This window comes from Natrix helvetica, assembly GCF_964273705.1.
Source record: "Natrix helvetica genome assembly, chromosome: 1".
In the NCBI taxonomy this organism is placed as follows: Eukaryota; Metazoa; Chordata; class Lepidosauria; order Squamata; family Natricidae; genus Natrix; species Natrix helvetica.
Window position 1 is genome coordinate 96,031,289 of NC_138548.1, and position 27,264 is coordinate 96,058,552.

Consider the following 27,264-nt stretch of genomic DNA (forward strand, 5'->3'; position numbering starts at 1 on the left):
AATTTATGCCACTAGAAGATCAACTTTTTGAAGAAAGCATCATTTTTAAATTCCTGAACTATTTTCAAGTATCTTTTTTGTCTCCTAGGACCTACTCACAAAATGACCACCAAATTTATTGTCAATAATGTGGGAGGTCTTGTCAGCTTGATTTCTAACAGCTACATGGACAAGTCCTTGCAGTTTTCTTGGTAACATTTTCTGAAGTGGTTTGCCATTGTCTCCTTCCTAGGATTGAGAAAGAACGACTGGCTTAATGGACACTCAACTGATTTATGTCTAAAGGCTAGAACTCAGTCTCCGGTCTCTAGTTTGGTGCCTTATAGGCTTTCTATCTACACCAAATAGTATTCAAAAATTTTGGAGGTACATGGAAGTGGGCATCGTATGGCCTGGCAATACCCTGAAGAGACTTTGAGGGATTGACCAGTCACCACACCACCAAAACCTGGCTTCTCCAATTCTAGCAGAAATTGGCAACTATAATTGTCAGGTTTCCGGAATATCCAGTATAGGTTTTTTTGTTTTTGTGAAGGGATAAAAGCTCCCAAACAGCCTGAAACATCTTTGATTGGGTTGAATAGAAATAAGTGTAAATGTTTGGAACTGGACACACCTTTGAATCTAGCTACTTTCCAAATCTTCCCTACACTTTTAAGAATTCAAGATGATTAAACATTAGAATTGTATAACGGTTACCCATCCTCAATTTTTTGCATATCATATCAATTCATTACTTGAGTGCTGTTGCCATTAAAATTATCAATAAAGTGGTAGACCTATTAATGGTAGACCTTTGGGAATTTGATTGATATGCAGTTGTCTCATTAGTAGACAAAAATACTTGGAAGACATATTTCTCTGTTGTGAATCCATTGCCAATTTTCGCCAGAGTTCTGATTGTAGAAATTAAGAGGTACAATAGGGTGACAATAGCACAAAGCAATGAAACAGAAGCGGTGCAAGAGTGGAAAAGAAATGAAAGGGCAGATCACAAGTATAAACAGAAATATAAGGATAGCACTACAATTTAAAGCTGTTCTTGATTACTTAAAACGTTTAGCAACCAAGTTTTTCAATTAATGATTTGATTATAAAAGCCAAACCCTTCAGTTTTCTTTTGTCAGCTCTAAATAATTGCCTTATAGCAACCATTTTGTTAACAAGCCACTTAGAAGTTCATTAGTCTTTCAAGTGGTGTTTGAAGGTAACATGGTAGTTGTTTACACCATATTTCCTTCCTCCAAATGCATTGATTACTATTTAAGTAACTTGTGATTTTTGGAATAAATTACACACATGTACAATTTGACTCAGGACATACTTGAAGTCTCCTTCAAGCTGAATGTGTTTCTTGCTGATTTTATGGGAACATACATGTAATTTTATTAGATTGCAAGTAGCTTGTCACAATATTCTTATAGGAAGCTTTTTCAAATTCCCTATGCAGACTAAAAACATAGTATTTACAGAAAGTACTAATAGAGCGGAGTGCTGCTTTGTTTGGGAGTCAAGGCATAGTCAGGGAGAATTTGATCCCCAAATTTCATTGTTGTTTTAAAATCAACCATGACCCCTTAAGACATTCATTGCACACATCGACAAATAAACCAAATACTCATTTTATGCAAGAATTATGAAAATGAAACATTGCAAAAATAAATCAATAAGAATTCTCTTCTTTTTCCCAACTCCACAAAATGAGTTTTGTATCAAATATACATTTCATGATCCATTAAGCAGTGGCTTATTTAGACATGGTTTGTTGAAAAAGCTTCCATCGTACAAAAACTAAACAATAAAGTGTGGTTCACAATCCACATGTGTTACACAATACATTAATTCCAGATAATATTATGGGTGAATCTACAGCAGGGCTTTTTAAGGTATGGTCCAAGGACTTGTGGAGATGTCCCCAAAATCTCCGAAGTTCCAAAATCAAAATTATTTATCAAATATTGAAGATATTTGTAAAGATTTAAAATGAAGTCACTCTTCTCATTATTGCTTTTTTAAAAAATATAGGGTTTTCTTGAAAACGATTTTGCTTATGGCAATAGTTAATGGGCTTAATATTGGTATTTTTACATGATAGCAATAGCACTTAGTCTTATATACCACTTCACAGTGCTTTACAGTACTCTCTAAGTGGTTTACAGAGTTAGCATAGTACCCCCAACAATCTGGGTCCTAATTTTACCGACCTCAGAAGGATGGAAGGCTGAGTCAACCTTGAGCAGGTAAGAATTGAACTGCCGAACGGCAGTCAGCAGAAGTAGCTTGCAGTAATGCATTTTAACCACTGTGCCACCACGGCTCATAAATATTCTACAAATGCATCCACTTTAGTTTTTAATACAGCAAATATTGATAAATATTACAAACAAACAAAAGCTCTATTATTTAGAAAAGTGAGAAGAGGTCTTGAGAACAAAAAGGTTTAAGAAGCACTGAGCCAAAGTATGACCTTTAATGTGTGTTCTCATTTTGTGGAACTCCCATTCCAACCAAGTTTTATTTTACTACAGTGCTTTTAATTTAAGATGGCTAGCTTTTCTGAATTAATTTGGTCTAACTAGTTTTAAACCTCTTGTTCAACTGATTTTTTAAAAATCAATCAATCAATCTAGCTATCATTGCACTTCAAATGTTAGTTTTAAAAAAATCATTGCTAGCAAACTCAAATGCTTCTTTAATAGAAAAAAAATTAAATAAAGATAATAATGGCACATACATAGAAATGTCTATACCTGATGCAAGGTTAGCCCATGAACCAAAACTCCTTTTTGAGGATCTTCTCGAACAGCCAACGGTCCTGAATTTACCAATAGGTCACGTATCTGCTCATTGTAGACCTAGAGAAAAAATGCCTTTCATTTGGTTTGAATAGCTCTATCAAATGCAAAATACATTTCCATTTTTCAATTTTGGAAATGCATAAACTTTGAAGAGCACACTTGCAAAGTTAGTGACCTCATGAGGTGGGAGGGAACTTTTATTTCAGTTTTCATGTCAGGAACTAACTAGAGTAACCTCACAAACCATAATTGGAAGCAGAGGTGGGTTAAGGCGGTACGTTACCGTTCCACTCTGGTGCTCCAGATGGCCCACCCGCCTGCCTGAGCTCCTTACCTATCCTTTAAGTCTTTGGCGCTTCTGCGCACAGTGCATACAGCACCTGTGCAATGCTGCCGAGCAGCTGGAGCGTCACGGAGGCGTCGCAGGCATGATGCATGCACATGCCACATGCGTCCATGTGGGCAATGCCGGGTCCATTCCAACCATACCGGTTAGAACGGGCTCCGGAACCCACCACTGATTGGAAGCCATTGCTTTAGGCTGATTTCAGTTGTTGAAAATTGAATGCTCACAAATCAAGTTATTCTTAAGCTCTCTGAGAATATGCAGGTCATTGTAATACTGAACTGGTTCATCGGTTCCATTATTTGAGTTAATCTTTCCATCCTTGCCTACAAGCAGTATTGGAAAATGTGAGAAATTGTATCTAAATAATACATTTAAATACACTTGTAGTACAGAAGAATCATTTGTAGTACGGAAGAATCCTCTGTCCAGTGAAATAACAATTTAATATAGTACAATGTAATAAAAGGAAATCTTTAAAAATTGTAACCTAATATAAGAATTTATATGCTTGATCAGTTTAACAATTAAGATACCAAGCTACATCTGTCATGGATAACAAATGAGTCAATGCAATAAATCTCACATGCAGTCCTGCACATGCATATTCTGAAATCTACTCAAATCCCATGCTATTAATTCTTTTATCATACTACTTGTAGTTAGCATTTGACTTTTAGCTAATATTACAGAGGTAGGTCACATAATTCCCAAGAGAGTAGAAGGCTATCCTTAGAGACACTATCGAACACTGTGAAGGCAACACTATGGACAGAGGAAATCACAAAGAAGGAATTAAAAATAGCAATGCTGTATGTAGAATATTGACAAGGTTCCTGGACATGGGCTAATTCCTTGAACTGGATTGGAAGCGAATTCTAGAAAACTAATCTTAAATAAGTCAAGATCAACTCATAGATAAGTGAGGCAATCAGTCAAAAGTAAAAGGTTTATGTTGTGCCCGTCAGGGGCCAGCGAAGCTGCCAGCAGATTCGGACAGTGAGAAGGTTGGGGAGGAACATGGGCCAGCCGTGGAGTCTGGGGAAGGCTCTGATGAGTACTGTGTTGGAGGCAGAGAGGGGGTCAGAGCCGGATGTCAGATATCAGCTGTCTTCAGAGTCAGACATCAGTGAGGTAGACGAACAGCTGGAGCCTGTTCCCAGTGTGTGCATGCACAGAGTTGCCAGACAAAAAGAACAGCTAAAGAACAGGGGTCGATTTGGGAGTAAGGCTACAGGTGGACAATGAATGGATTCTCTCAGAGGAAATAAAAGGGAAATTGAGTTTGCAGGAAACAATTAGTTTGATTAATTGGCTTGTGACTCTCCAAGATTCCTTGCCAGGTTTTGCAGATATTGGCCTGGCAGCTCTCTATGCCAGATCAGGTCTGTGACTGTAAATCCTCCCTTGAAAGACTTTGCTGTATGTGAATGAGCAAATTCACAGTAAATTAATAAAAAGGGCTTTTTTTTGTTGGGACCAGGAGTTTGCTTCATGCTCTTGAAAAGCCTAGGTCAGAACAACTTAAATGAATCCAGCATGAAGATTAAATGACTAAAGAGGGATGCTCTTTCTGGAAGATTTTATTGAAAAAAAATTATTATGTAGAATGTCTTAACTTCCTACCTCAAGATATGAAACTGCAATACTGCAATGCTTTTCTTCTTTCATTCGATCAATAGAATTGTAAAGCTGGATCATAGTCAGGTACATTACTCCGGGGTCTGCAGGTGAACCCAACATTGTATGAGTCTTCCCAGCTCCAGTTGCGCCATAAGCAAGTACTAAATTGTGAAAAAGGACAAGGAAATTTTGAATTGATTGTGGCTCATAACCCAGACGTTTGAAGCAAAATATAATCAACCCACAGATTTTTGTTCATTTACAAAAATAAGGTTGAGGAAATATAGCAGCTAACCATAATTTTATGCAAAAAGTAGACTAGCACATTTCTTTAATGAAACAGGTATTTTGATCAGAACTTTATAATGGCTTCTCTTTTCAGAACAGTCAAGAGAGAACCACAAGAAAAGTTTATGGCTCTTAATTACATTTGCCAGTATTTAGGCATTTAGAAATGAGATACCGAAAGTCCCCAACTTCATTTTTATGATGAAGTAGTATTAAAACAAATATACAACAAAATACTTCCAAAGTTTGCCTCATTCCCCAAAATCTTGAAAAGCAGCAAAAATGAAAATGTGGAGGATATAAATTTTGTTAAGAGATTTCTGCAAATATCAGTGTAGGAAACAAAAAGGACTTCCTTTAAATGTACTAGGGTTATTCATGTGGAACTATTATGCATACTGATAACAAATGACCATCGAGGGAAGTTACCTGTGCAATTATAGCCATTTAAAAAACCATCTAGAAATGTTTTGGTGGTGTCTTCAAAGATTTCCAGCTGTGTAGAATGTTCATCAAATATGGCATCAAATACAAATTTTAGATCCTTATTTTGCCTTTTAGTGATATCGCGGTTCGGTAATTTTTTTCCATGAAAGAAACTCACTTCTTCCACTTTGGGATCAAACACCAGTATATGTTTATCAACAACCTGAACCACTTTTTGAAAGTTGCCATCTCTCTCTTTTGGATTCTCAGGACGAACACGGATTACTACTTTTATATGATTGCAGACATCTTCATCTGTAGCAGACATTATAAAATGCAGCTGTGTTGCCAAAGGTGTATACCAAGTAAATTCTTCTGTTAATAAAAAAGAAAAAGTTTTATCGAGTATCAAATATTAACAGTTCAAATTTGATTGCTTTGTATGGATTTTTATAAAATAGAAAATGTGTTGTTCATGCTTGGAACAAAACTTTCAAAATGCATGTATATTTTGTTACATGCTCAACTTTCAATGCAATTTTGACAGTGGCATTATTGTGGCAGAAATGTTTTGTATGGTTCTGCTTAATATTATGCCTTTCAAGTTGGCCAATCTCTTATGAAGGAACAACAACTATCTATGACAAATTATGAACTAAACCTTTTTTCATTTTCTAAGTCAGTATTATAATAACTTATACTCTTATTTTTTTTCCTTTTTCCCTACTTCATGTCTTCTGATCATTGTTGTTCTATAAATTGTTTAAAATACTAGGACTTGATTCAATGGCTGGAAAAAATATCAAGGGTAAGTGTTTCATAGACTCTGGTAGTTCATAACAAAATAGTGATGGGCAAACTAAATGCACACAAACTAATATAGCTCTGTATCCACTTTCTATGATACTGCCAATAGTCAACCTGATGATGTGACAATTTAATTTGTTTGACAACGATAAGGAGGTTGGGACCACAAATTCTTTCGGCAAAGAGAAATTTTTAGTGGGGTTATCACAAAAAAGGTATCTTGTTCTGCATACAAGTCAAATAACTATTATTGTTAAAATGAGGAGACTCCATTGTTCCATTTTGTGTGACAGGACATATGGATTCAAACTGACAGGAAGGAAGTTAAAAAGTAATGTTAGAAAGCATCACATCCCAGAAAGAATAGTGGAAGCTTGGAACAAACTTCCAGGGGAGGTAAAAGGCCAATGATCAGTAACTAAATTTAAACATACTTAGGATAAACATTTGATAAAAATAAATAAATAAATAAATAAAAGCCAGTAAACATTAAAAGAAATTAAAAGAAACAAAAACAAATAAACTTATAAGGCAGACTCGATGGACCACTGGGTCTTTGTCTGCTGTCAGTTTTCTGCTTTAATGTTTTCTATTCTTACAAGATACTCTTAAATATTCTGGGATTGCTCTGGATTGGACTTTGAAGGTTAATAGATATACAATAATGGACATACAATATTTTAAATTGGAAGCCAACAGCAACCAATGCAATGATTTTTAAGAATTAGTGAGCAGCCTTTTCTAAATAAAATCCAGTCTTCTATATATCTCTCAAAAATAGGCATTCTTGACGCCAATATGACTTAATCTAAGGTGAAAACAGAATTACATCTTTCTATCCAGTATATCCCATTTATTAGTCTTTAAAACAAACAAAATAAAGAATTAGATGTTTAAATTTTAACATTTTAATCAAACATTGGAATTGTATTTATTATTTTGGGAGGAGGGAAACTGGACTTTAAAATAATTCAGCAAACATACTTAACACACCATTATTTCTGTAATACACACTTTTCAACCACAAAAATATAATTAATGCAAGCAGATATAGCATCTTGTTTATTATCTACCACAGCTTTAATAGTTTAACAAAACACTTAGAAAATAGACTATTCCTTAATTCACATTCTTTAATTTGTGTTTTATAATTGTTTTATTGTCTTTTTTGTAAAGTACCAGAAGTATTAAGGAAGTGGGTAGCACTCAACAAGTTATGGTAAGATTCTTGTGGTCCTAAAATCATCTTAAATGCTAGATATGGCTTTAAATTAATCTTTGCAAAAGATTACACACGTCAGGCTATATATATTAGAAGACAATTATGGTTTCACTCACACTAACAAAGGAATAACATCTTCAATGGAATAATTTTTGACGACACTTTTCAGATTCTACTTTGTTAGTCAAACTTATTTACAGAACAAAGCAGCAATTTGCAGGAACTGCGAAACAGCATGACATTTTAAAGCATCATAATGAAGGGAGTGTCTTTAAGTTGACTCCAGGCGATAGCCTGCAAAGTCCCTGCATTTTTATACGTTTTAAAATTCGAAAATAAAGCAGGCTTCCTTGCCACTCACTTGAAGATACCAAAACATGTTGCTATTTCTGTAGCCTATGCGTGTACGCTAAAGACAAACGTCACACTACATTCGAGAGGTACAATTTCACGCCTGCGTGTTTAGAAGGTGAACAGTCCTAACTCTCAGGTTAAGCATGCATAAGACTTCAGAGTTAATAATCCTAGTAAGTAGGCAGTTTTTTCCCCCATTTTACTGCCACCAACCTGCCATCTTGCTCCGAAAGTTTAAAAAACATGGTCCATCCGGTGATTGCAGAGCGCTCAATATATCCCTCCCTATTTTAGCAACAGCTTATGTTTCAGCTACCTTAACTGATCCGTCATATTTACTGAGAAAGTAGCACTTAAGGCTCATTTAGGTTCATCGGATTTCATTTTCTCGTAAATATATATTACTCACCCAAACCTCGAGCGCCCTTTATCGACCGCCAGCTTGCTAAGGCGTCGCCGGCGCCCCGCTTCTTTTGTTCAGTAAGCCACCAAATTCAAATACAAGCGGCTTGCAGATCGGTCGCTTCTGATTGGTTTGGGACCTAGAAACGTCATAGTTGCGCTACTGATAGGACGGGGTATGAATTTTGGTCTAAACGGGGACCCGTCTTTTCACAGGACCCAAAACAGGCTCGAGCCGTCTTTCGAGGAAAGGGAAAAACTACAGTCTTATCTCTATGGATGGGAAGCTGGAAGGAAGAAGGGAGAAGAGATGCGCTTTCAAAAACGGGGATGGGTCGCTTTAGATTGTTTTTTTCATTTTTGCTCAAGGACTCGGGAAGGACAAAGATCACTTTTAGAAGGATAAATAAAGGTGCTGAAGAAGGCGCAGACCAAATGAAAACAGTTGAATGAAACAAGTTTGAGTTGCTGTCATTTTAATGTAATCATTCTATCTTTTCATTCGAGCCAGATCACATAGAATATGGACTTGAGTGTATAAGAAGCAAAGACCAATTTCGTTTAATGTTTTCAAGCGGCATAGTTGACCCTACTATCATAATTATAGTGACTCAATAGTACTGCCTGCCTTTCGTGGGAATTCTTCCTAATGCGGTTCTGGGGCTACCGTCTCACTGATTTTTTTTTTTTACTCTGCATGTCTTTTATGTGTAGATGACTTCAAGCGGTTTCTCTACGGACTGAATCGGTTTTGCCTGCTAGTGTGCTGAAAGGCGGGGCATTTCCTCTACTACCACTTTCTAAATTGAAGCACGTATAGGCTTGCCGATGGATTACGTGCGTTTTCATTTGAAAGGCGATACTCTTGAAGTTATGAGTCTAAGGCTTCTGTGCAAGAGCGCCGGAATTTAGAATATGAGTTGTGTGACAGACACGTGCGCAATCTGAAGGGTACATTTTATTACCAAAAGAAAGGAAGGAAAGCAATAGAGGAGCCCTGTGACTGCGCTGTGTGCATTAACTCTTTACTCACTGCTTTTCAGTCTCTAACTAATGCCCTTCCCCGCATTTATTTTACTATGGGCGGGGTATTCGCGCAGCATAAAATATACACGTACACACATACACACACAGACATATAGTCGCTCTGAAGCAATTAATAGGAAGTGGGAGAGAATATGATTATGTGTAGTACAATCGCGCGATAGGGGAGAATAGTAGCTATTTCTATGTAAGTAACTGGGGAGGATCGAGATATTTGTTTACAATGAGTTTTGTATACTAAAAATTAAACACACAGTCCATCATTAAAAAAAATTATTTAGCTGTCAGTCTCCATAAGTATTGGGGCATATAAGGCTTGGATACCATTTGATTGTGTAGGAAGTTATCACCTAGCCCTCTCCCAGAAAAATGAAATATCCTAAGAAATATTGATAAGGCAGAATATTATATTTTCCTGGATGTGAAAAAGGGAGAAACACATTTTAAACACAGAGTAAATTCCTGCAGCTTCCTGCCCATCCCTACTTTGTCAATGGGCCATTAAGAAGGCCAAGCTAGTCCACTTTACATAATAAAGAGTTCTCCCCTTCAGCTCCAGGGGGGATGGCAATGAAGGCAGGATAATATTGCCTTTTACTCAACTGACCACATGGCATCTAAACTCAATCAAACCTGAATTCAAAACTCACCCTAGAGGGTTGCCCTTGCACGGGCCCATGTGAGTCTGGCAACCAATCAGAATACATTTCTTACACAGGAACAGGAAACAGATAGGTGGGGCAGAACAGATTATAAAAATCCCTGTAAGCCCTTCTTCAGCTCTTCTCTTCCCTTCTCTTCTTCTCCACCAACATTGAAGCATGTGATCACCTTTTCTGTTCAGGGCTCAAGCCATGTGGTCCTGTCCACCATTAAAACCATCTTTCCAAGCAGCCTCCATGTCTCCAGTGTCTTTTTCCCCACTTGGAGCTGAACCCAGAAGGACATTTCTTCCAACAATTGTAAATTCGTGAAATTGAGGCTCGATGAGTGTATCTATAGGTTGACTGTTAAGGAGTGCCCCATTAGAACTGTTCTTGTACATGAGTGTCGCCGAGGGCCCCTAACAGGACATTGTTTCAGCTTTTGAATGGTCAGGCAATTTAGAGAGAAGGGGAGGTTTGGTGTCTTTTATTTTTATCCTTGCAAAAAATACTTATTTACAAGCAGTCATGAATATCGAATCATTTTCTTCATCAGCCCCTTCGCCCAACATGGGCATCATTGAATACGTTATTATAGTTTTTCAGGGATCTTAAAGACTAATAGTGTTTAAAGACTACTATTTGCTGGTCATAATTTTTTCACATATTGATTTGAGATGGCCAAGATAAAAAGGGACGCTTATGCAAAAAATTAAGGGAGTTAATGGCATAGAGCAAAACATTCTAGCAGACGCTGAACGTGTGCATACCCTACTGTATACTTGTTATTTCGGACTCCAGTCCTGCCGAATTGATGGGAGTTTTTTCTCAATAGAAGAGCGCGTGGCTAATTGTAATTTACAACCGGTGCGAAATTCAAGCAGGTGCGTTTATATTTTTGCCTGAATCTAGCACTTTTCAAACGTGTGGAGAGAGGGGCCAGAAACGAATAATGCCTCGCTCCATACATTTGGGTTCCTTACACTGAATCAAGAAATGCACGCTATTTGATTTAGTGTTGCCCTTTGGGAAAGCGGAACTGAAAACGGGCGAGGCTTTGTTGCAGGGGGGAAGCCTTTTGGCAGCCCACCTGACTCCGCCAGTTGCAACGAAGAACCTCAGAGGCGGAAGCCTGGTCTAACGCCTGGAGAACCGCCTTAAAATGATGTCTTCCTAAAACCTAGGACGGGTGAGACTGGCAATCGCTTGGGAAGAAAAGGTTCGTGGTGTTCTTCAGTTACATACATTTCCAATCCTACAATAAAGCGCCCTTTCCTTAGGAGTCCTAATTGCAAAGGAAATGGCGATGATGGTCAGATACAGTATTCTCCCACAGCTTCCTTCCCTGGTGTCCAGTGAATACCGTCAGCTGCCTCTCTCTTTTTCTTTTGCATTTGCGAGAAAGCGATGTTTTGTTGAGCTTTTTGAAAACACCTGCCAAATTAAAAGCACCTTGCAAAAATAATGGAGGTATAGATTAATAAATGTTAATTTCCCAAATGGTCTTAAGCCCAAACAAAGGATTTCCTTCTTTGCACTATAAAAGTGTCAAACACATTTCTTAATTATGGGCCAAATCAGGCAATTTGGCAGCCACTCTGGACTTGAATGATGATAAGAATTGTGTGTTTTATGGGTTAAAAGCAGTTGACACAACAGTGGTAACAGATAATAAACAAACTCATCTTCAAATGACTTAATTCAGTCAAATAGCAGCTTTTTTTTCTCTTCTCCCTCTGTCAACAAGTAACCCTTTCCAAATATCTTTCCAGCATCCTTTCACTTGGAATGCATTTCATGACCACATAACAGGATGACATTTAAAATGAATTTGTGAAAAGCAAGAGGACTATTTATTGGTCCCTTACAAGTATATTTCATTATTCCTGTTCTTTTCACGAATGTTTGGATGAGACAAATAGTGAGTATTTGCTCTATTGCAAATATTCTTATTTGTTTAAAATTTCTATGGAAACTAGAATTTGCTTTATTATAAAGGGCCTTGACTATGTCTATTCTTGTAATTTTTGCATGCTCTTTCTTTTCCTTGGGAATAAATAAAACCAACTTCATTGATAGGGGTATTACAAAGCATCTATTGTGCAATTAAGGCAAAGTAAGAGGAAGTTTGAAAATGATTGATTAAATTATATGTAGTTTAGGAAAATAAGTTTTTCTTAGCTTATCCATTGAAGCTTGGAGGAGGACTCCAGTTAAATTTTAAAAATAAAATATAAAGTATGGATTTTTTTTTATCAGAAAGTGATAGAGGTAACCATTAATTTTGATTATTTTACAATTTACTTTTTCATTTTTATTGATGACTATTGCATTAACCTCACTATTAATAATTCTTATGATTATATATTGCAAAGTATTTGGGTGAAGGCTGCCATTATGATCTTGTCCTATTTGGCAAGGATCTATAGCAAGGATGATAAAGCTGCTTAAAATCATATATGGACTAGATAATTGTTGGTCCTTTTACTCTACTAATAAGTAGCCATGACTATACTGCTGCTTAATAAAGAATGGAATATATGGGCCTCTTAATCTCCTTTCACTCATAATGTAATAGCAATTTTTTAAAAAACAAGGCAAGTTGTACTCAGCACTCATGGTTCCCCCCCTTTTTTTAAGACAAGGATTTTTTGGAGAGAGTAATTTTAATGATTTGGACTGCTTTTATGAAACATATTATTAACTATTTTGAGTGTCTTATGGGTAGAAAATGGGTTATAAATGATAATAAATAAAATACATGTAAAAAGAGTAATACATCTAAAAAAACTGAGAGAAGAATATCAGTGCATATATAACAACACAAACATTGCTAATAGAATACCTTGTGGAATAAAGAGGTTTTCAAAAGTGTATGATATATAGAACTCTCCAAGAAGAGACTGCTACAGCTGCAGAGTTCCTATAAATAAAAAGTGTCCATAATTAAACAATGTATTATATTTCAGTGTTCTTATGTATCTTTACAATTGTGTCTGTAATTATTTGATTCTAATAAATTATTTCAATATGTTCTTTTTTAATGAATGTAAACTTAAATAGAAGGATTAGCAGTAGTAGTAAGTAGCCCCATGCAATGCTAGTACTGAAAGCTCTCAGTGGTAACTTAATTATGGCTCTTCTTTTTTATTAACTGTATTGTACAAACTAATTTTAATTTCTGATGCTTTTTTTCAGATTGATATATGTACTAATGTATTACTAGCATTTGCACCCTGTCCTTCAAGCAACTTTGTCTCCAATATGCATTGGCTTCCTTGTTTACAAAAAATCTGCAATCAATTTACTTTGCATACTTTCATTCCAAATTGCTTAGGTATGTCAGTAAAATGCATACATTCGTCATTAACAAATACATGTGAAGCTGAAAAGAAATCATTGCATTTCAATATTAGTGAAAACTTACATGATGAAATACACTGCGAAGATAGTCAACAATTACATAAACCAGTTATGGTGGAAAGAGTTATTGAATTTTTAGCACCTCAAAAAGAACAGGTAAGTTAGAGTTTATTTTCAAAGCAGAGAAACATTTTTGAAAATATGAATGCCAAATTATAATACAATTTTATTTAATAACCTGCCATTTTAGGTTTTTGTACTGGATTGTTTTTTATATTATTTGTGTAACGTTTTGCCATGTGAAATGCATAATTGTATGTATGCCATCTTTTAATTGAAACAATCTTGAGAGGAGGTAATCGTATTCTGAATTTTGAGCAGTATCTAGAACTGATAAGAAATGTAAAGTTTACTTACAAAGTTAGGTAGGGTTAGGATATGAAGGCTTGTCAAAGTGCCCGGCAAGATCACCTTTGTAGGGAACCTCAAAACAGGTGAATCAAATCTGTCAAAATAACCTTTGTTCTCTGTCAAAGTTGGAAGGAAGTATGATAAGAATCAAAGGAAAAATTACATCTAATCTTTAAGAAGTTATTTAGCTGTAATACACTACATAGCCTTCTTCCCAAAGAAAAAATGAATTATAGTTCTAAAACTGACCTAGCCCTGTGTTGTCTAATGATAATGAAAAAGTAAATGAACATATCAATGAACATATACTACCAGAAGAGAAATACTGATTGTCTGGGACAGTTTCTATTAAGATCTGCCTTATCGTCAGCAAAAGCAACATTTTAAACAAAGGTAAGTATTTAAATCTTATGTAATGTATCTCATAACATTTTGTTTGAAGGAATCATTTCCATGGCTTTTTAGAGTGAAATTCAAATTAACCTTATTCAGAAAAATATTTTGGTTCATATTTTTATGTATTGTTTTTGATTCAGTTGCTGTTAATATGTATACATGCTACTCAGAATCTACTATGATTACAGTGGTTGATATTGGATGGAAAATAGATATTTGTGTTACTATCGCTGCAACCTAATGGGACTACAAAGAATTTTTCAAGCATTTTTACTATTTTTACCATTATTTTCCTTATGATCATGATTCTGCCTTTAGGGAGTTGGCTTTTGTTTTATCGGATTCACTTACCTTTGGACTGATAATTGTTTGCATTTTTATGGTGGATTTGGAAAGTTGTATACTGTAATAAACTTTTATATTTGCATTATTTTAATTAAGTAATCACTTCAGTAATCCATTGAATTTACTGAAGTGATATTCCATCCTGTGTCTTCAAGCTTCTTAGCAGATTAAAAAGTTAGTGTCCACTCAAAGCAAATGCAAATGTATGTTTAGGTAATGTTTCTTGTCTGAAAAGAAATGGGAAATAATCTTTGAATTCCAGAATAAACAAACATCTGTTTTAAGTTAAAATTTTCCTTTATGAGAAAATGAATTCAGTCTTGCTTCAAAGTGTTGAATATCATTTTTGTATCTTAATTTACAGTTCTACATAGTTAAAGGTAAATACAAAAATGTAAATTTGAGCATAAAACCATAGATTTGTTTGAAATATTAAAGTGCCCATTGCATGTGTTTGTCAGGAAGATGGTATTAGAAACATGTCAAGAACATGGCTTGACAGAAATAAACTACATCAGATGTTCCAACCATAAATGAAAAGCTGAAGAAGTATGAACAGTATGGGGATGTACCAGTATGATATAGCAAGAAACAAATGAAAGTAGGAAAATAATTCAATGAAGTAGAGGTGAAATGGTATCTTCAGCAATATTCATGTAGCATTAACATACACAGGATGAAATAGCAAATATCATTATAGAAAGCCACACAAGCATACATTTCAAAGCCACTGATACCTGTAGCAGTTTTGTAAATGCTATAGAATTTTTAATAAATCAACCTTTGGTAAAGCTTTGTGTGCATTGATAGAGGAGATATAGCTGTTCAGGAAAAGTTTATGTAAATTATTGACGATGTTCAGGCATTTGAACCTGAAAGTTCAACAGCAGGATAAAAATCAAGAAGAGAATGGCAGGAATTTTAGCTCCTATATAATTCTTAAAATAATTTCAGAATAACTTTTGAATAATTGTTAATGGGTTTGGCAATAGATTTATTGTTTGTAAAATAAAAAAAAAATTAAGTTCAAAATTAAAAGTTCAAAAAATAATCTGAAAGTTTATTGGATTGCTTGAATAATGAAAGAGCATCTGCCTATGAAATATTTTGAATTGTATCCAATTCTTCTTGATTTTATGTGTGGTAAAACTTTATTGGCAAACATGAATTTCCAATCAGCTCTTATGTATTTTTCTATTACTTTAGAATATTTTCCACTTTCCATTTCCTTTTGTGTAGTGTTATAAGAATGAGTCTCATTGATTGTGTTTATTTTCAGTGAAGTTACTGTTACAGTAAATTTGCAGAAATTTAATTTCTGAAGATAGTACAAATATGCCATGTTATCTAAGGATTCTTTTTTTTTTTTTTTTTAGCATTTTAAGGTTTCTTAGTTCATTAAAGTGTTCTGTACTAACGTAGCTATAAACTTTGTCAATGTAAGGTGCTGTAATTGTGTAAATGTTTTGTGTCTATATCATACCTATAATTACATCTCTCCTTTATATGAAGTCATGGGGATGGAGGGAGATGTCTTCTTTCTTGATGGAAGAAGATTTCTTCTTTCTTGATGGGAGAAATAAGTAAATGTAGGAAATGATGATCTGTAGACATGCTGGTGCTGAAAAAGGACTGACAACACAGATCTTAACACACAGAGCCTATACAGGGAGATACTTGTACTGAAATCATATAACCTTTATTTCAGTTTCAATATTGATTTTAACTGAATATTTAGTTTATCTGGTACCAAACTAAAATTTGATTTTAATATTTTTGTGAACATTAGAAACTCCAGACTAAATCAACTGACAAAATATCCAGTTTGCGGAAGACGAGAGGAAAAGTGGGAGGAAAGTTTAAAAAAAAACATTGAATCTCTATGTTGTTTCCTTCTGCAGCAGTGTATAAGATCTTTGAACAACTACATCTCTATTCTAAAATGTTGTGATTTGTAGTGATTTCTGTAGCTTAATTTCAGCAGACATTCTTCATGGCATTTTCCTCACTCCCCAATTTCTTTTGCTTATGTTGTACATTTTTACTTAAGGAAGATGTGCACCTTATATCAAGAGGAGTATTGTAAAGCATCTAATCTAAGGACCAGGTCTCTTTTTTAGTGATACAAAGTTAATTTGCTGGTATTACATTGTATCACATAACAAATTATAGTATTTCAAGAGCTTGTTTATAATCCTATATTTTAATATGCAATGCTTTAGGGTGACTCAGCTTGTAAATGGCTTTGTGTACACTTTCTTTTTGTGGTAAAGCATTAGTCTTTGCAAGTTTTGGGCGCAAGAGTAGTCACAAGAAAATAATCTAACACATTTGAATGAAACACTGGTCCCAGAAATAGTGATAGATATAAATAGTTATATACTCTTCCTGGTATTGACCAACTTTATAAATATTTGAATATTGGTTTATACAGTATGATTCAGATTTTCAATTTCCTGCTACACCAAGTAGAACAAAATCAGTTAAATGAAAGTAACTGAGATATATGCCACTTTAGTTTAGTTGTTTATGTTAATATAATTAATTCAAGAGTAGGAAAATATAAACAATTGAACATTTCGCACTATGATGAAAGCTTATCCTGAACTGAAAGGACATATTAATTATACATACATTCATACAACATACAAAGCTATTTGTGATCATTGCATAAATATGATGTAACATGTTTCTTAAACTTAGTAGCCTGCAGTGGGAAATCAAATAAAGACAATTCAACTTTTCAAATTATGGAAAGGTCTTAAGCCAAAAAAATTGATAGGATTGGATCGTGAATTGTGTGGAGCACAATTTGAGAATTAAATAATTGCAGATTTAAGAAGGTGATTTTTTTTTTCTAGATTACTCTTTACACTTTTATCTGCATTTCTGAAAATCTTGGTAGTTTGACATTTTTGTGGAACAATGAATAAATGAACATTTGACAAATATTAAAAAAGGAATCAATTAAAAAAATTATTTGTCATCTCAGCCTTCCCCTTATCACAGAAAATAATGTTTCAATTTATGGAAGACCAAGCCTGGAGACAACTTGATCAATTTTTGTATCCCACTTGTCTTCTGTTCCTTTGAAACTTGGTGTCAAGGCAGCCTCCCTCAGTAACCAAGAAATAAACCACTCAACTCCATTTTTCAGAATTAAGAGTACTTTTACTGGTTATGAGTAGATAGCAGCTAAGCAAAGCAAGATCTGAGGCAAAAGCGCACGTAATCATATATATCAATATGTGACCTAACTCCCTCCCCCTGATAACCCCATCCCACAGTCCAATCCGCACATCCCACCGGTGTCATGTGGGTTTCATCTTCAAAAAGCATCATCGGGTTGGAATGCCGGACAATTGGCCTTGGCGGCAAATCCACTATCTGTAGCACGCGCAGTAGATGGTGAGAACAAACTCCCCTTTTCCACTCACTCCTGTACTGAAAGCTTCCCATGTCACCCCCCTCCCCGTTTCAATGGCAGCCGAAAGCAAATAGCAAAGCAGAGGCTGACACTTGTTAATTTAATGCTGTAAAGTTGTTAATATTTTTTCCTAGTTGACTTGACATTATTAGGATGAAATCTAGCTTGAGTTCAGTCCATCTTAAATTCCGATCCATGACATTTTCTCAACAACAGTGTGAAAGTTATGTTCCCTTGCCAAACAGTGTAGTGGCTGAGATATTAAACTAAGATCAAGATATCTCAATTCAGGTCTACTATCAGCTAAACTCAGTGATGATCTTGAATCAATCCCTGTCTTTTAGCTCAATCTACTCTTCAGACTTATTGTTGTGGGACAAATTGAAGGTGGTAGTAGTACATATAGCCTTGGGCTTCCAGAGAAAAATGGGATATAATTTGTCCTTTTGGTGAGTGTGCCTATTGTGTGGAATACTCTTCCCCCGCAGTGGGGCAGGCCCCTTTTTTAGCCTCATCTTTTATCTCTAGGATAGAATGAAGGGAACCTATGGATGGTTGTTGAGGCAACCTAGGAGAAGCTTAAATTGCCGGATATTTTAGTTTTAATTTTGAGTTTATAATTTTATTGTTTGTAGTTTTATAAACTATGAAATTTAAATTGATCAATAAAGGCCAAACCAGTAACTAGGAATATAAGAAAGACATAGAAAAGAAAGTTGTAAACAATTTATCGCTTACAAATAAAAGCATATATCACCAATGATATTACATATAACTAACTTTTACTAATAGTTTTACAAGCCTGAAGTTGCTTATAAACATTTAGTCCACCTAAAATATTTGTTGAAACAATAACAATACATTTTCACGTATACAATTTTTTTTAAAACAGACCCAGAAATCTATTCTCTTTTTCCATTATTATTTTTGTAGCAATATTACAGGATCCTATAACATCACTCTCAGCATTAGAGGTTGATGAATTAAATATTCTCCTGTGCGCTGGTTGGAGAGTCCAAGCATGGGTTAACACAGCCTATCTGTCCTAGGACTGAGTAGATTTTTCTTTGGTCACGCCTCCTTTGCCTCATTGAGGTCAGTTTAAAAAACTCTGTCCGCCCATTAGGACTAGTTTTGTGGACCTCTTCAGTCCTTGATAGATAGACTGGAACTTTCCAAGCAATTCACAGTAGATTTAGTATTTTTTTATTTTTCTTAGTGTGGTTATTCAGTTAGTATAGGGTTAGGAATTAATTGAAATCCAGTTACCTAAAAGGGTTGCTGAGGTTGATTTCAATTTTATTTATCCATCATACAGACTTCTTCAACACATAAGCCACTTTTGTAGATCCAATAAGAAAACAATTTTCCAAGTCACTCTCTTGGTTTGTCATTTGTATTTTCCTTTTAATTTTTAAAACTTCATTGAGTTTCTTTTGTATATCCAGTGAAGTATCTTTTCCCAAATTATTTCTTAGCCTGTCTTTTGTAATTCCACTATTACAATCTTTCTCCGTATTGTCAAATAAAATTTGTTCCACATCTGCCATTCCTTGATAAACATCTTTTAGACATACTTTATCTATGGGATTAAACATCAATACGTATGTTGTTGATATTTTAATAACTAATTTCTAATTCCACTCTTTAAAAATCTCCTGTAATGTCTTATACAGTCTTATAACATTTTGTGTCATTTTGTAAGTCCTGACATCAAGGTCAAGTTTGCATACATTTTTTGCTTAGTATCTTTAGTCCTGGTTCTAAATAATAAAGTAATTGTTCCTTGTTATGACTGATCATAGCCACGTTTCCCACAAGAAGTTTTTTTATTTTTATAGTTAATTCCAAAATCTTATAGTAAAGATCAATATACCAATGTGGACCTTTGATCTCTTTATAACATTCTTAGATCAGACTTTTTTAAAAAGCTTTTTGATGTTTATATAATTAATTTTTCTATTGCTCAGAGTTGAAAATAAACTCGCATGATAAAGACTTTTCAAACCTGTTGGTCCAAAGTCTCTAATAGTTTTAACATAATTAATAAAGCCATTTCTGAAGTGAAGTTTGCAAACCTAATGTTCTATAAAAGTCTCTGCCATGGTTGCAAGCAAGATGGGTGATCCCATAGTCTCCCAGTTATCAAATCCATGGAAAGCAACTATCTTTCACTCTTGCAAGGAATAGCTGTTCTTATATGGAGAGGTTCTGTTAGGGATGTAACCCTAGGCTTGGCTTGGCAATGTATATAAGCTATGATGATGATGATGATGATGATGATGATGATGATGATGATGATGATGATGATGATGATGATGATGATAATAATAATAATAATAATTAATAATAATAATTTTTATTTGATTAGCCGCAACCCTCTCCCGAAGGACTCGGGGCGGCGTACAATCAAAACGGATAAAAATACACATAAGACAAACATATATACAAAAAGAACAGAGACATATACATATGTGCATGGAGGAGAGTTGACTTATAAGTGAAAGACAATTAAAAACACAATTTAAAATCCCCTTAAATAAAATTACTAAATTAAAAAACCCATCAGGAGCGTTACGAAGTTATGGTTGAGCCAGGCCAGCTATTTGGAAAAGGTGGGTCTTGAGCTTAACACGGAAGGAGCGGAGGTCAGTAGTGGTCCTAATATCCGGGGGAAGGTCATTCCACAGGGCTGGGCCCGCCACAGAGAAGGCTCTGCTCCTAGGCGCCGCCCCATGGCACTGTCTGGTGGACGGCACCTGGAGAAGTCCCTCTCTCTGCGAGCGGATGGGTCATAGGGATGTATGGGGCAGAATACGATCCCGCAGGTAACTAGGTCCTGAGCCATGGAGCGCTTTAAAGATCGTAATCAAGACCTTGAAACGCACTCGATAGACCACAGGAAGCCAGTGCAGCTCGCGCAGGAGAGGTGTCACATGGGAGTACTTAGTACTCCCCATAATCACCCGCGCGGCCGTATTCTGGACCAACTGCAGTCTCCGAGTGCATTTCAAGGGAAGCCCCATGTAGAGAGCGTTACAGTAGTCCAGGCGAGACGTCACCAGCGCATGGGTGACTGTGCGTAGGGCGTCCCGGTCCAATAGGGGGCGCAATTGGCGCACCAGGCGAACCTGGTGGAACGCCCCCCTGGCCACGGCTGTCACATGTTCATCCATGGACAGCCTGGCATCCAGGAGGACGCCCAAATTGCGCGCCCGCTCCACGGGGGCGAGTTGAATGCCCCCAATGGCCAGAGATGGAATTATCTGGTTGAACCGGGGAGCCGGAACCCACAGCCACTCCGTCTTGGAAGGGTTGAGCCTGAGTCGGTTGTCATCCATCCAGACCCGTACGGCTTCCACACACCGGGACATCACTTCGACGGCCTCGTTGGGGTGGTTCGGGGTGGAAATGTACAGCTGAGTATCATCAGCGTACAGATGATATCCCACCCCGAAACCACGGATGATCTCACCCAGCGGCTTCATGTATGTGTTGAACAGGAGTGGCGAGAGGATCGACCCCTGTGGCACCCCACAAGTAAGGGGGCTTAGGGTCGACCTCTGCTCCCCTGCCAACACACGTTGCGTCCGGCCGGAGAGGTAGGAGCTGAACCACTGCAAAACGGTGCCCCGGACCCCCAACCCCCCCAGTCGGTGCAACAGGATACCATGGTCGATGGTATCAAAAGCCGCCGAGAGGTCTAATAGGACCAGGATAGAGGAACAGCCCCTATCTCTGGCCCTCCAGAGATCATCTACCAACGCGACCAAGGCCGTCTCTGTGCTGTGCCCAGGGCGAAAGCCGGACTGGCGCGGGTCTAGATAATCATTATCCTCCAGATGTCGTGGAAACTGAGAAGCCACCACACTCTCTACAACCTTCGCCAAAAAGGGAAGGTTGGAGACAGGACGATAATTGGCCAGCTCCGTAGGGTCCAGGGAAGGCTTCTTGAGCAAGGGTCTCACCACCGCCTCTTTCAAGGCGGCCGGGAGAGACCCCTCACCCAACGAAGCGTTCACTAGGCCCAGGAGCCAGTCGCGTGTAACCTCCCAGGATGCCAGTACAAGCCAGGAGGGACACGGGTCCAGCAAACATGTGGTAGGTCGCAGTCGTCCATGCAATCTGTCCAAATCCTCGATGACAACCAAGTCAAACTCCTCCCAAGAAGGTTTCTCAAGACTCGCCACTGGCGTCTCGACTGGGCCACTGAAGGGAACCCAATCCTTCCGGATTTGAGCGACTTTATCCTGCAGATATTTCCCAAACTCCTCTGCCCTACCCTGTAAAGGGGCCTCCCGCAGCCTCTGAAACAGAAGGGAGCGGGACACCCGAAACAGGGCGGCAGGGCGGTTCTCTGCAGATGCAATGAGAGCGGCACAATATTGACATTTGGCCGTTCTCAATGCCACTAGGTACGTCCTTAAATGGGCTCGTACCTGTGCTCGGTCAAATTCGGATCGGGAGGATCTCCAACGACTCTCTAGGCATCTCTTGCGGCGCTTCATTACTGTGATTACTTTACTGTTACTTTAAATGCTTAAGAGATGTAATTGGTTTGTTACCTCAAGCAGCCATAAGAGGGAGCCAGAATGACTGTTAGCTCTCTGTTTTGTTAGACGCTGGTCGGTGTATTGTGAGGTATTGTGGTTTGTTACTGTTAGCCATATTTTGTGTGTTAGACTGACTATTTTGATAACTGAATTACTGAACGGTGTATGACTTGGACTGTTAACCGTACTCTATATATACCTCTATATATCTATATAGTAAACTACTACATTTTATACTATTCAGTGTCTCTGTATGCTGGTTTGTGCATGTTATTCCATATCACTCTCATTACGCTTCTCTGCATACTCGCTCTTCTAACAGGGAGCTTAATTACTTAACAGGTTCCAAGGAACCGGCCTACCCATTAGTTCCTTAATCTTTCATGTGGTCATTAGCCCAGTTTGCATAGAGTGCTCTCTCTGTCTCTCTGTGTGTAGGTGTATGCATGTGTGTTTATGTGTGTGTACATATATATGCATAGACACAGAGAGAAATATACATTTTTCAAAATTCTTCATGTTTTCTAGTCTCATGCTAAAGATACAGGAGGGTTTTTGTTTTTTTCCAGATTTTTTCTATCAAGAACGTGATAGTGCTCAGCATACTATATAGACCAGAATTTAACAGATTCAGAAAAGGATTTTGGGTGGGATGAACCAAGAAATCTCACTCCTGGATTAAATTTTCTGTGTCATCCAATCTCCGGATATAATCTATTATATCATCATTTCAATGTCTCAGTTAAGCATAAATGTGAGGCATCAGAAATGCAAAGCTAAGGGCTGTTTTCTCCTTCATTGGCTGTTTTAAGGCAGTAGTGTGGAGATGGGAGGGGTCATGATGGTAAGAGAATTAAAGGAGAGTTTGTCTTTTCCCATCCCTTTTAATGGCTTAATTGACTAAAATGGTATTATATGTTAATAATTCTTTTGCTGCAAATTAACCCATCCTGTAAATAGCCTGTGGTGAACTCTCCAAGGTCCTGATAGTGCCTAGTTCTATTGTGTCCAGATGTATTTTTCTTCTTCTATTCTTGGATAACCAATTCATACATGGGGTACTAAGCATGAACTGACTATTTTATGATGGGATTGAATAGAGGTAAGCAAATTTAAGCAAAATATGTCCAGCAAAGACTGATTATTATGATTATATGTAATTTACAGACTCAGTATTATTATGATATTTGAATACTAGGTTCTGGGAGAAAGATCAGTATGAACATTTTGCTTTTATGTTGTCTCCCCCCACCATGGCTGTGGTGGAAGATACATGTTCTGTATACTTCCACATTTTGTTCTTCGTAATGCATACGTATAAACATGCTTGCATTTGTACCTGTAAATTTTTGAAAAAGCTTCAAATTCTTCCTTCTCTGGAATGTATGGGATTAACATTTTCAGTCTATTTTCCCATTTTGCTTATCAATGCCCATCACACTACGTTAACTCTAATTCTTTAAACATAATAATTGACCCTATATTTTGTATTTTTTAAAAGAGATAATGTACAATAAAATATCAACATAGTATTGTCTAGAATGGATAAGGCCATATTCTTTCATCCCTGAAGCCATAAAAATTCAGTAATCATGTTGAGGGAAAACCAAAGAGGAATGTTGGTCAAACAAAAAGTTGAGACCACGAGGCAATGCTACAAAAGCAACCATGGCTAAAAGGATTGTGGTTCTTATAGCACTGGAGAATGTTAGGGAATAAGTTGGAAGTAATGAATGAAAAAGGAAAAGTATGGCAGCATTTTTCTTATTTAACAAGGCTTGGATCTGAAAACAATAACACCATTAATGTAACAGAACAATTAAAACAAAATATCTAAAGAAATACTTCCATGGGATTGTCAATCAGTAATCTGAACTGACAACTGTATTTTAATTAAATTTGAGAATGTTACCAATTAGTCTATAGCACTACAGGCTTCAAACTGCCTATGACTCAGTTGCTGACTCATCCTGCAAAACTTTTCTTACCAAAGAAATATCCAGGCACCCACAAGGATAAAAGATCAAGAGAAAAGCAGGTTCACTGACCTGCTTTCCCAGACCTTTCCACTAAATTTCAATTATCAGAAATGTGCAATGACTTTCTCTCCCCCACTTAATTCATACATTTTTTTGGTCAGAGTAATTGCAGAAACATGACTTTGTTGTTACTAAAAAGTAAATATTTCACTTTGACAATAATTTTTATAAAGAATTTTGCTTATAGCTGATACCTGAACTTGTTCAAAATGAAACTTAGTAGCTCATTAATGCATTGTATTACTTTGGAAATACTCTCAGTTACCTAAACCTAGCTTTTATATTTTATATTACATTATTTTTTTACCTGTTTATTATATACCACTTAGAGTTTCATGACTGGGACAAACATTGTAAACAAATGAATAAAAATGACACTGTGGATGTCTGTGTCCTTAAAAACATTGTTGTGAGGGATAATGAAAAAACATGGATGACATGAGATTCTCAAGATGTTGAAAGCAAGGAATGTAACTTTTAAATCCAGTGATATGCTGGCACTTAAGACAGCTAGATCCAATTTGAAAAGTGCCATAAAAAGAGCAAAACAAGCCCATTGAACTTATTTCAGGACTCAACGAACACCAGGTATACGTGGCAAGGCATCCAGGCTATTATAGACTATAAGGTGGCTCTGTTGTGTTGTAAGGGCAACACAGAGTTTTAAAATGAGCTGAACACATTTTTGGAAGATTCAAGGCATCAAATAACACACCTGCAAAGAAAGCTGTGTCCCATCCTGACGAGCAAGTGCTTAGCTTTGATGTTACCTCTGTCTGGAGGACATTGTAGAAAGTTAACATTCAGAAAGCAGCAGGTCCAGATAATATCCCTGGGCATGTTCTTAGGACATGCAGACAAGTTGGCTGGTGTTCTAAATGGACATTTTCAATTTTTCATTGCAGCAGGCAGTGGTCCCATCGTGTTTTAAGATGGGCATTATTTTGTCAGTGCCAAAAAGTCTACGATTATGGGTCTTAATGATTACTGTCCTGTGCCCTTACATCCATCATTATGAAATGTTTTGAGAGGCTAACATTACTGTATCCAGCCTCCCTCTAGCATTTGATTCTCTTCAGTTTACTTAATGTCCAAATCACTCTACAGAGGATGCTATTTTTTTCTGTTCTCCATCTCAGCTCCATCTGAACTTGGCACACTTAGAGGAAAGAAATACTCATATGTGAATGCTGTTTGTCAACTTCAGTTCAGCCTTTAATACAATCATTCCTCAGCATCTAGTATACAAACTGTGACTTTTAGGCTTTAATTCTCCTTTGTGCAACTGGATTTTTCATTTTTTTATTGATAGGCCCAGTATGTGCGAGTTAGGACTAATATTTCTAACACCATTTTCTTGAGCACAGGTTCCTTAGGGCTGTGTCCTAAGTCCGCTGTTGTTCACCCTGTTGATCCATGACTATTGTGCAAGGTTTGTCACCAACTATATTATGAAATATGCGGATGGTACAACAGTTGTGGGCCTTATTCAGGATGACAATGAGGGTGCTTACTACAAGGAAGTAGAGGGTTTGGTGAACTGGTGTAATAAAAATAGCCTTGTCTTAAATGTAGGAAAAAGTAAAGAGATCATTGTCGATTTCAGAAAGGGCAGGCATAGCTACATACAGTACCTCTGTGTATTAAAGATTTACCTTCGGAGGTGGCTAGCAGTATCAAGTTTCTGGGTGTGCAGCTAATGAGTAGGCTGGCTTGGTTGCTCAACAGTGAGACACTAGTGAAGTGGGCACAGCAGCTCCTGCATTTTCTGAATCATATGAGAAAAGTACACCTTCCTTTCCCTGTCCTTAGCACTTTCTGTAGAGGGACTATCCAGAGCATCCTGTCATTTGGCATTACTGTCTGGTTTGGAAACATTACTGCTTTAGACAGGCAGAGAGTGGTGAGGATGGTAGAAAAGATTATTGCTAGTTCACTTCCTTCTATCCAGGACATAGCATATAAGCAATGCTTGAGCAGGGTCCGCAGTATTATCTGGGATGCTATACATCTCTTCATGACCACCTTTTCTTCTTTACCTTCTCAGAGGAAGCTTCATGGTATCGGAAGCAGAACATCTAGATTCAGTCACAGTTTTGTTCCATATAGTAGCAATCTTATGAACTCTCAAGATTCATCTGTGTATTCAAAATTGACAGTGACTAATATGTATGTATGTATAAATATGTATGGGTATAGGTATATATGTGTTATGTATGTTTATGGGTAAAATATACAGTATATATATATTTTGTGAACAGGCAACATAATTTCATTTTTAATGTGTGCCAGTGTACTCGCAGTAAAAAAAATGGCAATAAAGTTTATCTTATTTCATCTCATCTTATCTTTGTCTCAAAATATAATTTTATTTGTTTATATTACAGTATCAATGCAGATCAAGCAATAATTGTCCAAAACAAAAAACCAAAACCCTACCAGGCCTATAATAATTACCTCCTTAAGGTCACAGAGTTAAATACTATTTGTATGCCATTTACTTTTTTCTTGCCTCTTTAAATTCTCATTGTGGTCTTAGACCCCAAAAGATTTCAGAATTAAGCAATTTTTCATTCACAGATTTTTGAGGTACTTCTTATCTTGCTTATATTTGGTTTAGTTAAAATAGCCCTCCTACCTTTCTCTAGACTTAAGAATGATGGGTCAATTCAGTGAAGTAACACAGAAATCGAAACATAATTTTATTTAGGAAGAAAACTGGAAATGCTTTAGATGGCTTGCTAAAAAGATAAGAAAAGATAAAATCAGTTGGTTT

The 27,264-nt window shown here is 36.7% G+C and overlaps 2 protein-coding genes across 2 annotated transcripts in view; one reads left to right on the forward strand and one right to left on the reverse strand.

Annotated features, from left to right (window-relative positions):
• The window catches only part of KIF18A (kinesin family member 18A), a 59,854-nt gene extending 53,999 nt beyond the window's left edge, over positions 1 to 5,855 (reverse strand). Inside the window, exons 1-3 of the mRNA XM_081934824.1 lie at positions 5,485 to 5,855; positions 4,771 to 4,928; positions 2,751 to 2,855 (exon numbers count right to left, since the gene is read on the reverse strand). Coding sequence (XP_081790950.1) covers positions 2,751 to 2,855; positions 4,771 to 4,928; positions 5,485 to 5,809 — 588 coding nt within the window. The 5' untranslated portion in view covers positions 5,810 to 5,855. The remainder of the gene's footprint in view (positions 1 to 2,750; positions 2,856 to 4,770; positions 4,929 to 5,484) is intronic.
• A 5,010-nt stretch (positions 5,856 to 10,865) lies between these two features.
• METTL15 (methyltransferase 15, mitochondrial 12S rRNA N4-cytidine) overlaps positions 10,866 to 27,264 on the forward strand; it is a 74,264-nt gene continuing 57,865 nt past the window's right edge. The window contains exons 1-2 of the mRNA XM_081946095.1: positions 10,866 to 11,173; positions 13,153 to 13,473. Of these exons, the coding sequence (XP_081802221.1) occupies positions 13,219 to 13,473 (255 nt within the window). The 5' untranslated portion in view covers positions 10,866 to 11,173; positions 13,153 to 13,218. The remainder of the gene's footprint in view (positions 11,174 to 13,152; positions 13,474 to 27,264) is intronic.